We start from the raw sequence: 14,774 nt of genomic DNA on the forward strand, positions 1-14,774 counted from the left end.
AACAGATCATTTACATAATAAAGACACTTACATACCCCCATCAGCAGTGTATTTATCATTTTGGTTTTGCTATTGGATATCTGAGAAAGTAAAAATTCAGAACACGGATAATCTATAGCTGGGGCCCCCCCTCCCCGCCCCGCGGCTGGGGCCCCCCCTCCCCGCCCCGCGGCTGGGGCCCCCCCTCCCCGCCCCGCGGCTGGGGCCCCCCCCCTCCTCGCCCCGCGGCTGGGGCCCCCCCCCTCCCCGCCCCGCGGCTGGGGCCCCCTGACCCAGCTGCTGTGAATGAAATTTCGGCTGAGCACCAAATTCTCCATTCTTGCCGGCAGCAATGGCCGTGTCGGAGAATCGCAACCGCAGGCAAGTATAAGATTGGAGAATTCCTCCCTATGTGATCTTTGTGGCTGATTTGCTATTCACACTAAGACAATGGTTGACCATCAAACTCAACTTCACTTTCCCACCTGACCCTTCGATTCCCTTAGTGTCCGAACAGCTATCGCTCACTGCCTTTCAGTGACTGCACACCCACTGCCATCTGATAATAGAAAATTCCAAAGATTCACAACTCCCTGAGTGAAGAAATTCCTTCTTGTCTCAGTGCAAGATGCCTTATCCTGTATCAGTGCCCCCAGTTTGAGTGCCCAGTTGGAGAAACACCTTTTAACATCTACCAAGTTAAACCCTTTCTAAACTCAGGATATTTCAATGAAATTCTTCTAAACTCCAGAACATATAGACCCAATTTGCTCATAATCTCCTCATAAGACAATCTTCTCTTCCCAGCAATCAATCTACTAGATCTCCTTGTCGCTGCCTCAAAGGCAAGTTTATCCTTTCTTAATAAGGAGACCAAAGCTGTGCAATGTTCTCCGTATTTAATTGCAGTCAGGCTTTCTCATTCTCACACTCTAACCCCTTTGCAGCAAAGGCCATCATTCCACTTGCCTTCCTAATTCTTTGTTGTGTGGGCATGCTCACTTCCTTCGTTTGCTGTACAAGGATTCTGAAATCCTGCTAACACCAATACTTTTAAAAATATTCTCCTTTTCTGTTTTACCTCCCAAAGTGAATGCTCTGACATTTCTCCACCTTATATTCCGTCTGCTACTTTTTTTGTCAGCTCTCATAACCTATATAACCTTTCCAAATTCTTTGGCGCAGTTTTTGTGATGACTTGTTGGGCAGCACAGTGGTTAGCACTGCTGCCTCACAGCGCCAGGGACTCAGGTTCATTTCCAGCCTTGGCTCACTGTCTGCGTGTAGTTTGCACACTCTCCCTGTGTCTGCATGGGTTTCCTTTGGGTGTTCCAGTTTCCTCCCACTTTCCAGAGATGTATAGGTTAAGATGGTGGGGGGGGGGGGGGGGGCGTTGGTACTAAATTGACAATATGGGGGTGGGTACCTAATATATAAATTAGCAGCAGGATTAGGTCACTTGTCCTTTTGAGCTGTTCCATCATTCAGTAAGATCATGAATGGTCGGATTGTAACTTCAACCCCACATTACTACCCACCCTGACACCCTTTCATCTCCTTGTTAATCAAGAATCTATTCAACTCTGCCTTAAAAATATTCAAAGACTGCTTCCAGTATCTTTTGAGGAAGAGAGTTCCAGAAACTCATGACCCTTTGAGAGTACCCTTCGAGGGTACTCCCTCTTTGTCAGGTGACGAAGAGGGAGTACCCTCGAAAGCTTGTGAGTTTACTATCAAATAAGTCAGTTGGACTAAAACCTGGTGTCGTCAGACATTTTACTGAAATTTTGGTGTCAGTTCTAAATTGTCCCACAAGAGGACCATCCGCTCCATGTCCACTGGATCTCAAAGATTTCCATCAAGTTGCCTCTTAGTCTCCTAAACTCCGATGGATACAAATCTAAACTCTGCTAACTTTTCCTCATAAGACAACCCACCCATGCTTGGTATTAGTCTAATGAACCTTGATCTGAACTACAAACGCACTTACACCTTTCCTTAAACAAAGAGACCAATACTCAACACACTGCTCCAGATGTGGTCTCACCAATGCCTTGTGCAACTCATGTATAATCTTGCTTTTCTAATTACTAGGTAGGGGGGGTGATGTGTGTGAGACAGCATTGGGAAGAGTGGGATTGTAAAGGGAATACGGCACAGGAATAGGCCATTTGAGCAAACCAGCCCATTGGTGTTAATGCTCCGCTCCATCTCCTCCAATCTTTTCGACCATTGTGCATCTCCATTCCTTTCCCTCATTCGCTCGTCTAAGCGATCCTGTCAGTTCTTTCCTGATAAATAGATCCGCATATTTTGTGTGTGGCCAGAACTGCACAGAGTGCGCTAAGTATTGAATAACTGAGGTTCAATACAGATTGAACATTCTTTCCCTATTTTTCAATGCTGCCCCTCTCGAAATAAAACCTAGAGCTGGGTTTGCTTTTTATTTGGCTATTTATGAGTCACTGAATTACACTGGCTCCTGGTTAGGTAACACCAACAAATGTAGCATTTACAGAAGAACATGGTATCGACCCTCCGTATTTCTGAATGTCGGAGGGGGCAGGGGTTGGCATGAGTGGGAGGGTGAGTGTAAGAACACAGCTGGGAGAAAATCCCAGAGAGCAAGGCAGGGGTGCCTTTTGAACCACCTGCCTCAGCACTCAGCATCCAGGGGAAGGGACCCAAGTCCCATCTCATGGACTGCCAACTCTCCACCATCACCCCCCCCCCACTCAGCCGTGAAATAAAGATCCCTTCACTTTAGGGGCAGCACGGTGACACACTGCTGCCTCACACCACCAGGGACCCAGGTTCAATTCCGGCCTCAGGTTACTGTGCGGAGTTCAGCACATTCTCCCCATGTCTGTGTGGGTTTCCTCCGGGTGCTCCGGTTTCGTCCCACAGTCCAAAAATGTGCGGTTAGGTGGATTGGCGATACCCCTTAGCATCAGGAAGTTTAGCTGGGTAAATACCTGGGGTTGTGTGGGGATAGGACCTGGGTTGTTGTTGGTGCAGACGTGATGGACGGAATGGCTTCCACCTACACTGTAGAGATTCTATGACTTGCAGCACTTTTTCCTGAGGTGAAAGAAGCAAGCCAGGAAATAACCCAGCTCAACATACTGACCTTAGAGTGTAGACCTGGCATTTGTCTCCATAGCAAGAGGTCACGTGGGCTTGTTTCTAGGAAAATTTAGAATAAGGTCACATGGGCTTGTCTCCAGGCAAATTCCAGCAAAGCTTGTATTCAGCTTGATTCCATTTTACCTTGAATTCAGAGACATTTTAAAACATAATAACCATGGGCGGCACGGTAGCACAGTGGTTAGCACTGCTGCTTCACAGTTCCAGGGACCTGGGTTCAATTCCCGGCTTGGGTCACTGTCTGTGTGGAGTTTGCACATTCTCCTCGTGTCTGCGTGGGTTTCCTCCGGGTGCTCCAGTTTCCTCCCACAGTCCAAAGATGTGCGGGTTAGGTTGATTGGCCATGCTAAATCAACCATAGATGCAGAGGTTCGAGGATTAGTGGGTAAAATATGTAGGGATATGGGGGTAGGGCCTGGGTGGGATTGTGGTCAGTGCAGACTCGATGGGCCGAATGGCCTATTTCTGTACTGTAGGGTTCTATGATTTCTATGATAAAAGAGCTGACTGACCTCAGTTCTGCATTTAGAACATTCTACAATACACCTGCTTATCCTACTGAGTGTTTCTTGTTGATTCACAATTCTGTGATCGGATTCTGGCTAATTCCTTTTGAATTTTGTTTATTTCTGACAGGATCAGAAGATTCAGGTTTACAGCCTTAAAGGGATGTGTCCCTTAAATGTTCCACTTCGAGTGATGGATGTTCCAGCTGTTGTTAAGTGTTTCTTGCCTGTATCACGTGGAAGCCAGGTAAGAGTAAAAGGCCATGAGGATACAACGTACCAACTCTGATTGGTCTGAGTCACAATCTTCTACCACGGTTATCTGTCCGAGGGCAGCTCCAACTCACAGTGCTGCCACCCCCACCACGGCTAGGGCAAGGGGCCAGGATTTAACTCCATGTTGCTGGCATCGATCTGATCCAAACTGGCCAACCGAGCCAAGCAGCCTTGAAGGAGTCTGTGTTATTGTGGCTCCGTGCAATATCACAGTAATCCAGAGTGGCGATAGAGACTCCAGTTTTCCTTCCTAGCTGACTAGCTCTCACCGCCTGCTACTGGCGTACACTGCAGTGATTTGTGGGTTGACACCCAACCTGTTTCTCTGCGTTATGAGCACATTGTTGTCGGCCTGGAGCGGGGACTCAAGCCCAGAGCTTCTAGTTCAAAGACGGGGACAAATACCCGCTGCACCCCAGGAGCTTTATTACAGCTAACTAAAAATTAACTTATTTTTCACTCTGTAAAAAAAGAAAATCTCAATATCTCTTCCTCCTCACTTCGTCGTCGTTGCCTTGTGACTCAGGTGGTTTGATTTGTATTTTCTTCCGAAGTTTGACAGTTTGAATGCCATCTCTAGGATTTTCTATAGAAAAGTGAAGCTTTCATAAACTTTCCTCAGAACGTGGAGTGAAGAGAGACTGAATCGGCTGTGCTCTGAACTGCTTCCTCCCATCAAGTGACCTGATTGTGCACAAACTCCAGAAGTATTTCAATCGTACCTGCTCTCTTTCTCAGGACAGGGGTCACAGCCAAGTGTCACCTCTGTTGCTTATGAGCAAATGTCGCAGTCGATCTGTACACAGCAAGCTGCCACAAATAATGGCCAGTTAATCAGTCTCTGATGAGGTTGATAGTTCTCTTACCAAATAAAAAAAACTGCATGAAAGGTGAGGGAGGCTTAACTCCCAGAGTATCCATTGGACACTCATTCATGTATTGAAGTTAATGCCTCAGGAGCAGAGGGGGGGGAGGATGGGGAGTGGGGCAAGGAAAGGAATTTCAAACTCCAACATGGAGGGAATGAACAGGAATTCCAGAGACGTGCAGTTTTAATTTTCTTAATTATTTAAATGATAAATTTGTTGTTTATTAAAATTGTCGATAGGTGCAACATTCCTTCTCAAAATCAACTGAAAAATGCACAGAAACACTGGGTAAATCCATTAATAGAAACGTGAACATTTCCTTTGAGTGCAGTATTGGTTACGCCTGCAGGTGTCACATTAACATGAGTTTACAATAAAGTCCTGTTCTGTAACATTGGCTGTAGTTTCCCCTTAAATAACAGGAATGGCAGCACAGCGTTGGAGGAATCCTAGTCAAAGTTCACCATTCACGTGCACAAAAATTTGTCCAAGGTTTCACCATCCAGAGAGCACCCATGCACGTGAAAGGTCCCAGATGGCCAAAGGCTGCTGTCTCCTGTAATCAGTGGTGTGCCTCAGGGATTAATGCTGGGCCAACTGTTATTAGTCATTTATATTAATGATTTAGATGAGAATTTAGGAGACATGGTTAGTAAGTTTGCAGACACCAGGATAGTAAACAGTGAAGAGGATTGTCTCATACTGCAATGAGATGTTGATCAGTTGAGCCAGTGGGCTGATAAATGGCAGATGGAGTTTAATTTAGACAAAGGCGAGCTGAAGCATTTTGGTAGATTGAACCAGGGCAGGACTTACTCAGTTAATGGTAGGGCATTGGGGAGAGTTACAGAGCAAAGATATCTAGGGATACAGCTTCATAGCTCCTTGAAAGTGGAGTCACAGGTGGACAGAGTGGTGAAGAAGGCATTTGGCATGCTTCACTTCATTGGTCAGAACATTGAATACAGGAGTTGGGACGTCTTGTTAAAGTTGTACAAGACATTGCTAAGGCCACACTTGGAATACTGTGTACAGTTCTGGTCACCCTATTATAGAAAGGATATTATTAAACGAGAAAGAGTACAGAAAAGATCTACTAGGATGCTACCAGGACTTGATCATTTGAGTTCTAAGGAGACAATGGATAGACTGGGATTTTTTTCTCTGGAGTGCAGGAGGCTGAGGGGTGATCTTATAAAAACATAGAACATAGAACATTACAGCGCGGAACAGGCCCTTCGGCCCACAATGTTGCGCCGACCAGTCTTATTTTTAAAAAAAACATTGACCCACTAATCTAAACCAATCCCTTTTCGTCCATAAACCTATCCACCAATCTCTTAAACGCCCCCAAACTAGGCGCATTTACAACTGCAGCAGGCAGGGCATTCCAGTCCCTCACCACCCTCTGGGTAAAGAACCTGCCCCTGACATCCGTCCTATAACTACCCCCCCTTAATTTAAAGCCATGCCCCCTCGTGCTAGCTTTCTCCATCCGAGGAAACAGGCTATCACCATCCACCCTATCTAAACCTCTAATCATCTTATATGTTTCTATAAGATCCCCTCTTAGCCGCCTTCTTTCCAGTGAAAACAACCCCAAATCCCTCAGTCTCTCCTCATAGGACCTCCCCTGCATACCAGGCAACATCCTGGTAAACCTCCTCTGCACCCTCTCCAAAGCCTCCACATCCTTCCTGTAATGTGGGGACCAGAACTGCACACAGTACTCCAAGTGCGGCCGCACCAGAGTTGTGTACAGTTGCAACATGACGCTGCAACTCCTAAATTCAATCCCCCTACCAATAAACGCCAAGACACCGTACGCCTTCTTAACAACCTTAGAACATAGAACATAGAACATTACAGCGCAGAACAGGCCCTTCGGCCCACGATGTTGCGCCGACCAGTTACAAAAACAATGACCCACTAGCCTATACCAATCCCTTTTCGTCCATAAACCTATCCAGAGATCTCTTAAACGCCCCCAAACTAGACGCATTTACAACTGCAGCAGGCAGGGCATTCCAATCCCTCACCACCCGCTGGGTAAAGAACCTACCCCTGACATCCGTCCTGTAGCTACCCCCCCTTAATTTAAAGCCATGCCCCCTCGTGCTAGCTTTCTCCATCCGAGGAAAAAGGCTATCACTATCCACCCTATCTAAACCTCTAATCATCTTATATGTTTCAATAAGATCCCCTCTTAGCCGCCTTCTTTCCAACGAAAACAACCCTAAATCCCTCAGTCTCTCCTCATAGGACCTCCCCACCATACCAGGCAACATCCTAGTAAACCTCCTCTGCACCCTCTCCAACGCCTCCACATCCTTCTTGTAATGCGGGGACCAGAACTGCACACAGTACTCCAAGTGCGGCCGCACTAGAGTAGTGTACAGTTGCAACATTACACTGCGACTCCTAAATTCAATCCCCCTACCAATAAACGCCAAGACACCGTACGCCTTCTTAACTACCTTATCTACTTGATTCCCAACTTTCAGGGATCTATGTACACGTACACCTAGATCCCTCTGCTCCTCCACTCTATTCAAAGTCCTCCCGTTAGCCCTATACTCAACACATCTGTTATTCCTACCGAAATGGATTACCTCACACTTCTCCGCATTAAACTCCATCCGCCACCTCGCGGCCCAGCTCTGCAACCTGTCCAAGTCACCCTGCAAACTTCGACACCCTTCCTCACAATCTACCACACCTCCGACTTTGGTGTCATCAGCAAACTTACTAATCCACCCAACTATACCCTCATCCAGATCATTAATAAAGATTACAAACAGCAGTGGCCCCAAAACAGATCCCTGAGGCACACCACTCGTAACCGAACTCCATGATGAATAATTACCATCAACCACCACCCTCTGTCTCCTATCTGCTAACCAATTCCTGATCCAAGTACCTAAATTACCACCAATCCCATACATCTGCATTTTCTGCAGAAGCATACCATGGTGAACCTTATCAAACGCCTTACTAAAATCCATATATACCACGTCTACTGCCTTACCCCTATCCACCTCTTTGGTCACCTTCTCAAAGAACTCAATAAGGTTAGTAAGGCACGACCTTCCCGCTACAAAACCATGCTGACTATCTCTAATCAATTCATTACTCTCCAAATAACTATAAATCCTATCCCTAATAATTCTTTCTAAAACCTTGCCCACTACAGAAGTAAGACTCACTGGTCTATAATTCCCAGGGAAGTCTCTGTTCCCCTTCTTAAACAATGGGACAACATTCGCTGTCCTCCAATCTTCCGGTACTATACCAGAGACCAACGACGACCTGAAGATCAGAGCCAGTGGCTCTGCAATCTCCTCTCTTGCCTCCCATAGAATCCTAGGGTAAATCCCGTCTGGACCAGGGGACTTATCTATTTTCAACCCTTCTAGAATATCCAACACATCCTCAGTATCAACTGCAATACTTTCTATTTTACACCCCTTCACCCCAGTGACCTCCTCAGCTACATTCATATCGTCCTGCGTGAACACCGAAGAGAAATAATGGTTCAATGCCTCTCCAATCTCTTCCAGTTCCACACACAACTTCCCCCTACTGTCTGTAACTGGCCCTAATCTTGCCCTAACCAACCTTCTGTTCTTGACATACCTATAGAACGCCTTAGGATTCTCCTTAATCCTATCAGCCAAAGTCATCTCAGAGGTGATTTTATAGAGGTCTATAAAATATGTGAAGGAAAGTGTTAAATTAAAAGCGGAGGAATTTAGAGTAGCTAAGAGCAGTGGGCGAGAAGAGGATTGGGAAAGGTTTAAATGTCAACAAAGATTGACAAAGAAGTTGATAAAGGAGGGTAGGAGAAGCTATGAAGCTGGGCTAGCACTTAATATAAAAAAGGATAGCAAGAGTTTTTATAAATATATAAAAAGGAAGAGGCTGGCTAGGGTGAACGTTGGTCCTTTAGAGGATGAGAAGGGGGACTTAGTGGTAGGGGATGGGGAAATGGCTGAGGTCTCGAATAACTTTTTTGTTTCTGTCTTCACGGAGGAGGACGTGAATAGTTTGCCGGGTGTTAGCGATGGAAAGGTGGTAGGACTGGAGGGTCTTAATGACATTACTGTTACTAGAGAGGTGGTGCTCGACAGACTGGAGGGACTGATTGTGGACAAGTCCCCAGGACCGGATGGAATGCATCCGAGGGTTCTGAAAGAAATGGCGGAGGTGATAGTGGATGCCTTGGTGGTTATTTTCCAGACGTCGCTGGATTCCGGGGAAGTGCCGGAAGATTGGAAAACGGCTAATGTTACGCCGTTGTTTAAGAAGGGTGCCAGGCAAAAGGCGGGGAATTATAGGCCGGTTAGTTTAACGTCTGTGGTAGGTAAAATGTTAGAATCCGTCATTAAGGAGGAAATTGCGAGGCATCTTGAAGGGAATTGCTTGATAGGGCAGACGCAACACGGTTTCATTAAAGGGAAGTCGTGTCTGACAAATTTACTGGAGTTCTATGAGGATGTGTCTAGGGCAGTGGATAGAGGAGAGCAGGTGGATGTGGTCTTTCTGGATTTTCAGAAGGCGTTTGACAAGGTACCTCACAAGAGGTTATTGCAGAAGGTCAGGGGACATGGAGTTGGGGGTAGGGTGTTAGCGTGGATAGAGGATTGGTTGTCAAATAGGAGGCAGAGAGTGGGGGTCAATGGGTGCTATTCGGATTGGCGGTTGGTGACTAGTGGGGTGCCCCAGGGGTCGGTGCTGGGGCCTCAGCTATTTACCATTTATATAGATGATCTGGAGGAGGGAACTGAGTGCAGGGTGTTGAAATTTGCTGATGACACCAAGATTGGGGGAAAGGCAAATTGTGCGGAGGGTGTGGAGAGTCTGCAGAAGGATCTAGATAGGCTGGGCGAATGGGCCAGGAAATGGCAAATGGAATTTAATGTTGGCAAGTGTGAGGTGGTCCACTTTGGTAGGAAGAATGGTAGGAAGGACTATTATTTATGTGGTGAAAAACAGCAGCAGGCGACGGTGCAGAGGGACCTCGGGGTCCTTGTGCATGAGTCGCAAAAACCCAGCTTGCAGGTGCAGCAGGTGGTCAGGAAGGCGAATGGGATGCTGGCCTTCATAGCGAGGGGGATTGAATATAAAAGTAGGGAGGTCTTGCTGCAGCTGTATAGGGCATTGGTGAGGCCGCAGCTGGAGTACTGTGTGCAGTTTTGGGCGCCGCACCTGCGCAAGGATATTTTGGCCCTGGAGGGAGTGCAGAGGAGGTTTACTAGGCTGATACCGGAGTTGAGGGGATTGAGCTATGAGGAGAGGCTGAATAAACTAGGCTTGTACTCGTTAGAGTTTAGAAGAATGAGGGGAGATCTCATTGAGACGTATAAGATGATGAATGGGATGGATAGGATAGAGGTGGAGAGACTCTTCCCGCTCAAAAAAGACAGTAGGACTAGGGGGCACAGCCTCAAGATAAAGGGGGGGCGGTTTAGAACGGAGTTGAGGAGGAACTTCTTCACTCAAAGGGTGGTGAATCTCTGGAATTCTCTGCCCGTTGAAGTGGTGGAGGCTGCCTCGCTAAATATTTTTAAGACGCGGGTTGATGGGTTTTTGATAAGAGAGGGGATTAAGGGTTATGGGGAGAGGGCGGGAATGTGGAACTGAGCCACAACAGATCAGCCATGATCTTATTGAATGGCGGGGCAGGCTCGAAGGGCTAGATGGCCTACTCCTGCTCCTATTTCTTATGTTCTTATAATGAGGGGCATAGATCAGCCAGATAGTCAATATCTTTTCCCAAAGGTCAGGGAGTCTAAAACTGGAAGGCATATGTTTAAGGTGAGAGGGGAGAGATGCAAAAGTGTCCAGAAGGGCAATTTTTTCACACAGAGGGTGGTGAGTGTCTGGAACAAGCTGCCAAAGGCAGTAGTAGAGGCAGGTACAATTTTGTCTTTTAAAAAGCATTTAGACAGTTACATGGAAAAGATGGCTATAGAGGGATTTGGTCCAAATGCAGGCAATTGGGATTAGCTTTGGGGTTTTAAAAAAAGGCAGCATGGACAAACTGAGCCACAGGACCTGTTTCCATGCTGTAAAACTCTGACTGTGATGATTTAACCTGAGGGTCACCACATCTCAGGCGAGGGACAAAGTTGGGAAGATGTGGCCTTCGTGCATAGTTTCAGCCAGTACAGGAGTTGAACCTGAACTGTAGACGTCAGTCTGTAAAACATGCGCACACGCACACACTATCAATAGCACAAATCTTCAAAACATCCTTCAAGTAATCTTCCTTTACCTGCAAAATCACCTCCCTCCTCCCCCCCCGCAGTGACCTAAGGACTGAAAGTATCTACCTTCTCTGCAGAATTCTCTGCAGTTCCAGCAGGAGATTGCCAGCAACTCCCCAAAGAAACAAAACAAAAGGGCATGAATATGGTTTTCTGGCTGGGCTGAGCTGAAATTTGGGCCCAGCTGTCAATAATTGGGCCAAACACGGACTTTGAAATGTAAAATTTTTCCAATCCTGTTTTGATTAGACTCCCAAAAGTAATTGTAATTGAATCAGAACATTCGCAAAAGGTTATTTAGAGACAAATGCAGAGTGTGTCTCCTCTATTCCCTCACCCTTAGCAACAACCCTCTCACACGTTTCATAATCGGGAATTTAGGCAGCGTCTTCACAATTCTCTAATCAGAGAAATGTAGAAAATAGGAGTAGGGTGAGGCCACTCAGCCCTTCGAGAGTGTTCCGCCATGCAACATAATCGTGGCTGATTATCCAGTAACCTGTTCCCGCTTCCCCTCTATTTCCTTTTATCTACAAGAGCTGTATCTTAACTTCTTCTTGAAAATATACATTTTGGTCTCAGTTGCTTTCTGTGGTAGAGAATTCCATCGGCCCACTATTCTCTGGGTGAAGAAATTTCTCCTCATCTCAGTCCTAAATAATTTACCCTGAAACTTCAGACTGTGACCCCTTGTTCTGGACACCCCCACCATTGGAAACATGGTTTTTATATCTACCTTGTCTAGTCCTGTTACAATTTTATAGGTTTCTGTGAGATCGCTCCTCATTCTTCTGAATTCTAGTGAATACAATCCTAACTGACTCGATCTTTCTTCATACATCTATCCTGTCATCCCAATCTGGTAAACGTCTGCTACACTCCATCTACAGCGAGAACATCCTTCCTCCAATCAGGACACCAGAACTGCACACAATATTTCAGGTGTGGCCTCAGCAGGGCTGTGTGTAACTGCAGCAAGACATCCCTGCTCCTCTACACAAATCCTGTTCAAAGGATTCACCTTCAGCCACTTGTTGAATGGAATGCAGTGGGACGGTGTGGTGTTGGGCAATAGAGTTCTCAATGACTCCATGGCTCCGCAAGAATGTGCTGGAGGAGCAAAGACCATCTTCAGTTAACTGTTCCCCTTTCACAGCACATGGAGCAGTGTGACTGGTTAATCTTGTTTTAAACAACATGGTCTGATCAATGTTCCATCAAACAGCCCCCCAGTTCCACGTCCCACTGGAAGGATGAATGTGTGATGTTGTGCTGTGGGTTTACCCAAACCTAATCTGGTGTCGTGGACATTGCAGGTAGTTGAGGACAAGTCATAAACAACAAGAGTGACAGTCAGTGTATTATCGGATGTAGAAATCAGCATGCCTTATTCCGAGCTGAAATCACCAGGACGGGCGATTTGACTAATGGATGGGGTGACTGGTCCTCTAACTGGTGCTCCCACATTTGCCACCTTTGCTGAATCTCCTAGAAGTGTAAGAATTACATTTGCAAGTTTAAACTGTGTTAGATATTCTCCAAACCCTGAACCTTTCTTTTCCCTTTGTCACAGAAATTACCACTCATGCTTGCTGGCATGGCAGATGGAATGGTCGCTGTTTACTCATTGGCCAACGAGATTCCTGAGGGTTGGTCCTCATATCTCTGCTCACGTTCAGCAAACAAGTTTCAGTTCAAAATCTCTGACAACGACCCTCGACAGAACGCGTACCCGGTAACTGATATGGTAGCGGTGAGCAGTGACTCAGAAGTGTGGTACAGCAACGGCCCTGGGATCCTGGTCATAGACACACTGACTGCAGAAATAACTCAGAGACTGGAACCTTATCAAGCTCCCTCTCAGGTCATATCAATTACTTGCAACCTTGGATGTAATGGGGAAGAGGCCATCTGGTGTCTGGATGACAAGACAAGTACCTTAGTGATGTATCATTCTTACCAGATCTGTGCCCGTTATACATGCAGTGACCGGAATCCGCTCAGAGACATGTTCCCCATCCAGCAGCTCACCAGGGCCACAGCGACCACAGCCATTCCAGCCAATCACGAGACTAACTCAAACTCCACTGATGTCAACATCATCTTCAATGATGAGGTTGGGACACAGATAATAAGACATTTTGATTCTGTAACTGATTACTGCTCTATCTCCTCTGAACCCTCCACCAACAGGAACAGCAGGTCATCATTCGGTGCACTCAGTTCACCAGTCAGCCCCCCAAGTCTTCCTTATTTTACTGACTCAGAATCAGACAAGTTAAATGTACCGTGTGACAGGTCTGGCAACATCTCCCCATCGGTGGACGATGTCGAACAGCTACAAGCTGTAAAAATCTTAACAGTAAAGGACACCCTGTGGATCCCGAGGTAGGTGGTTTAAAAAAAAATAGAAAAGCAGCATTAGAATTCAGCTTTTATCTTTTACAATTTACGTAACTTTTTCTATAACGAACGCAATGTTTTGGGATGCAGAGGATAAGTTTTCTAAGCTCTTTTCCCAATGTGTTGCTGTTTCTGTCTGCACTTGTCCAGCAAATACATGATGGGCCGAAAGGCCTCTTTCGGCTGGGTGATGTTTCTGTGGTTCTAACACGGGTCCAGCTAGTTTTCTGCTTTGATCTGAAGAGGTTGCTCCTCACTGGGATTGCTTTTCTTCCTCTTTTAGACTCTGAATGATTTGGTGATTCACTGCATGCGCCCCTCTGATATTCCAGTTAAATCCTTACCACTGACAATACTGCTGATGTTCCAGGGCAGTTATTTGTTTATCTGTAACCTCAGAACGCAACATGCTGAGCAATCGTAAATCAGATGCAGTGTTTATGTAAATTTCTTTGAACAGTATTTCAGAGCTAATTTAAGACAGAGCTGTAATCTGGTTCTATTTCATCTTGGCTTTCTTAAAACTATTTTGTTGTTTCTCTGCTGTTAACTCTTTACGGACCAAAGTGGGATTTAACAGGCTGACTAGAACTGAATGAGCATTAATGTATCACTGACCATATATAGCAGCGATTTGCTGACTCACTGATCCTGACCTTGTTAGGCCAACCAATGAGGTTGCCATGTATTGTGTTACAATCTCAGCTGGTGTTAATACCGGACAAATCAGATTGCAGAGTGAAACCGTGAAGGTAAGTTTATTGAACAAATTCACACGAGTCTGTTGATGAACCTTTAAAACAAAGAATAAAATTATTAATTAAGCAAAAAAAAAGAACCATATTACACCAGACAAAAAGTTTGGAAAGATGGCAATACAAGTGCAAGATAATGATTAAATTTTCCAATACTCCTTTACCCAGCAATATCTTTATAGGCACATAAACCAGTGAAGTGTTACCACTGCCTGACACACAGGCTGCTTGTTTGGGACTGACACAATAAATTTTTCTGTTGAATTTTTGAGCATTCACTTGATGCTCCTCACTCAACCCGTATCTTTTCTGGAGACACCTAAAACGCCTAGTTTGGGGGCGTTTAAGAGATCCGTGGATAGGTTTATGGACGAAAAGGGATTGGTTTAGGTTAGTGGGTCATTGTTTTGTAACTGGTCGGCGCAACATCGTGGGCCGAAGGGCCTGTTCTGCGCTGTAATGTTCTATGTTCTATGCTTCAACTGCAGGTCAAAAACACGAGTTTCTGAAACTCCATCTCCCAGTAACCTTGTTGTTTCTGTTATCGTGGAGAGCTGAAACTCCCTGACT

The 14,774-nt window shown here is 45.8% G+C and overlaps 1 protein-coding gene across 2 annotated transcripts in view; it reads left to right on the forward strand.

Moving 5' to 3' along the window:
• The window catches only part of lrrk1 (leucine-rich repeat kinase 1), a 155,498-nt gene that overhangs the window by 127,558 nt on the left and 13,166 nt on the right, over nt 1–14,774 (forward strand). For both annotated transcript variants that reach the window (XM_080214094.1, XM_080214095.1), the window contains 2 exons: nt 3,763–3,879; nt 12,620–13,434. In XM_080214094.1, the coding sequence (XP_080070220.1) occupies nt 3,763–3,879; nt 12,620–13,434 (932 nt within the window). The remainder of the gene's footprint in view (nt 1–3,762; nt 3,880–12,619; nt 13,435–14,774) is intronic.

Source organism: Carcharhinus amblyrhynchos, chromosome 28, assembly GCF_965287045.1.
Source record: "Carcharhinus amblyrhynchos chromosome 28, sCarAmb.v2.hapA, whole genome shotgun sequence".
NCBI lineage: Eukaryota > Metazoa > Chordata > Chondrichthyes > Carcharhiniformes > Carcharhinidae > Carcharhinus > Carcharhinus amblyrhynchos.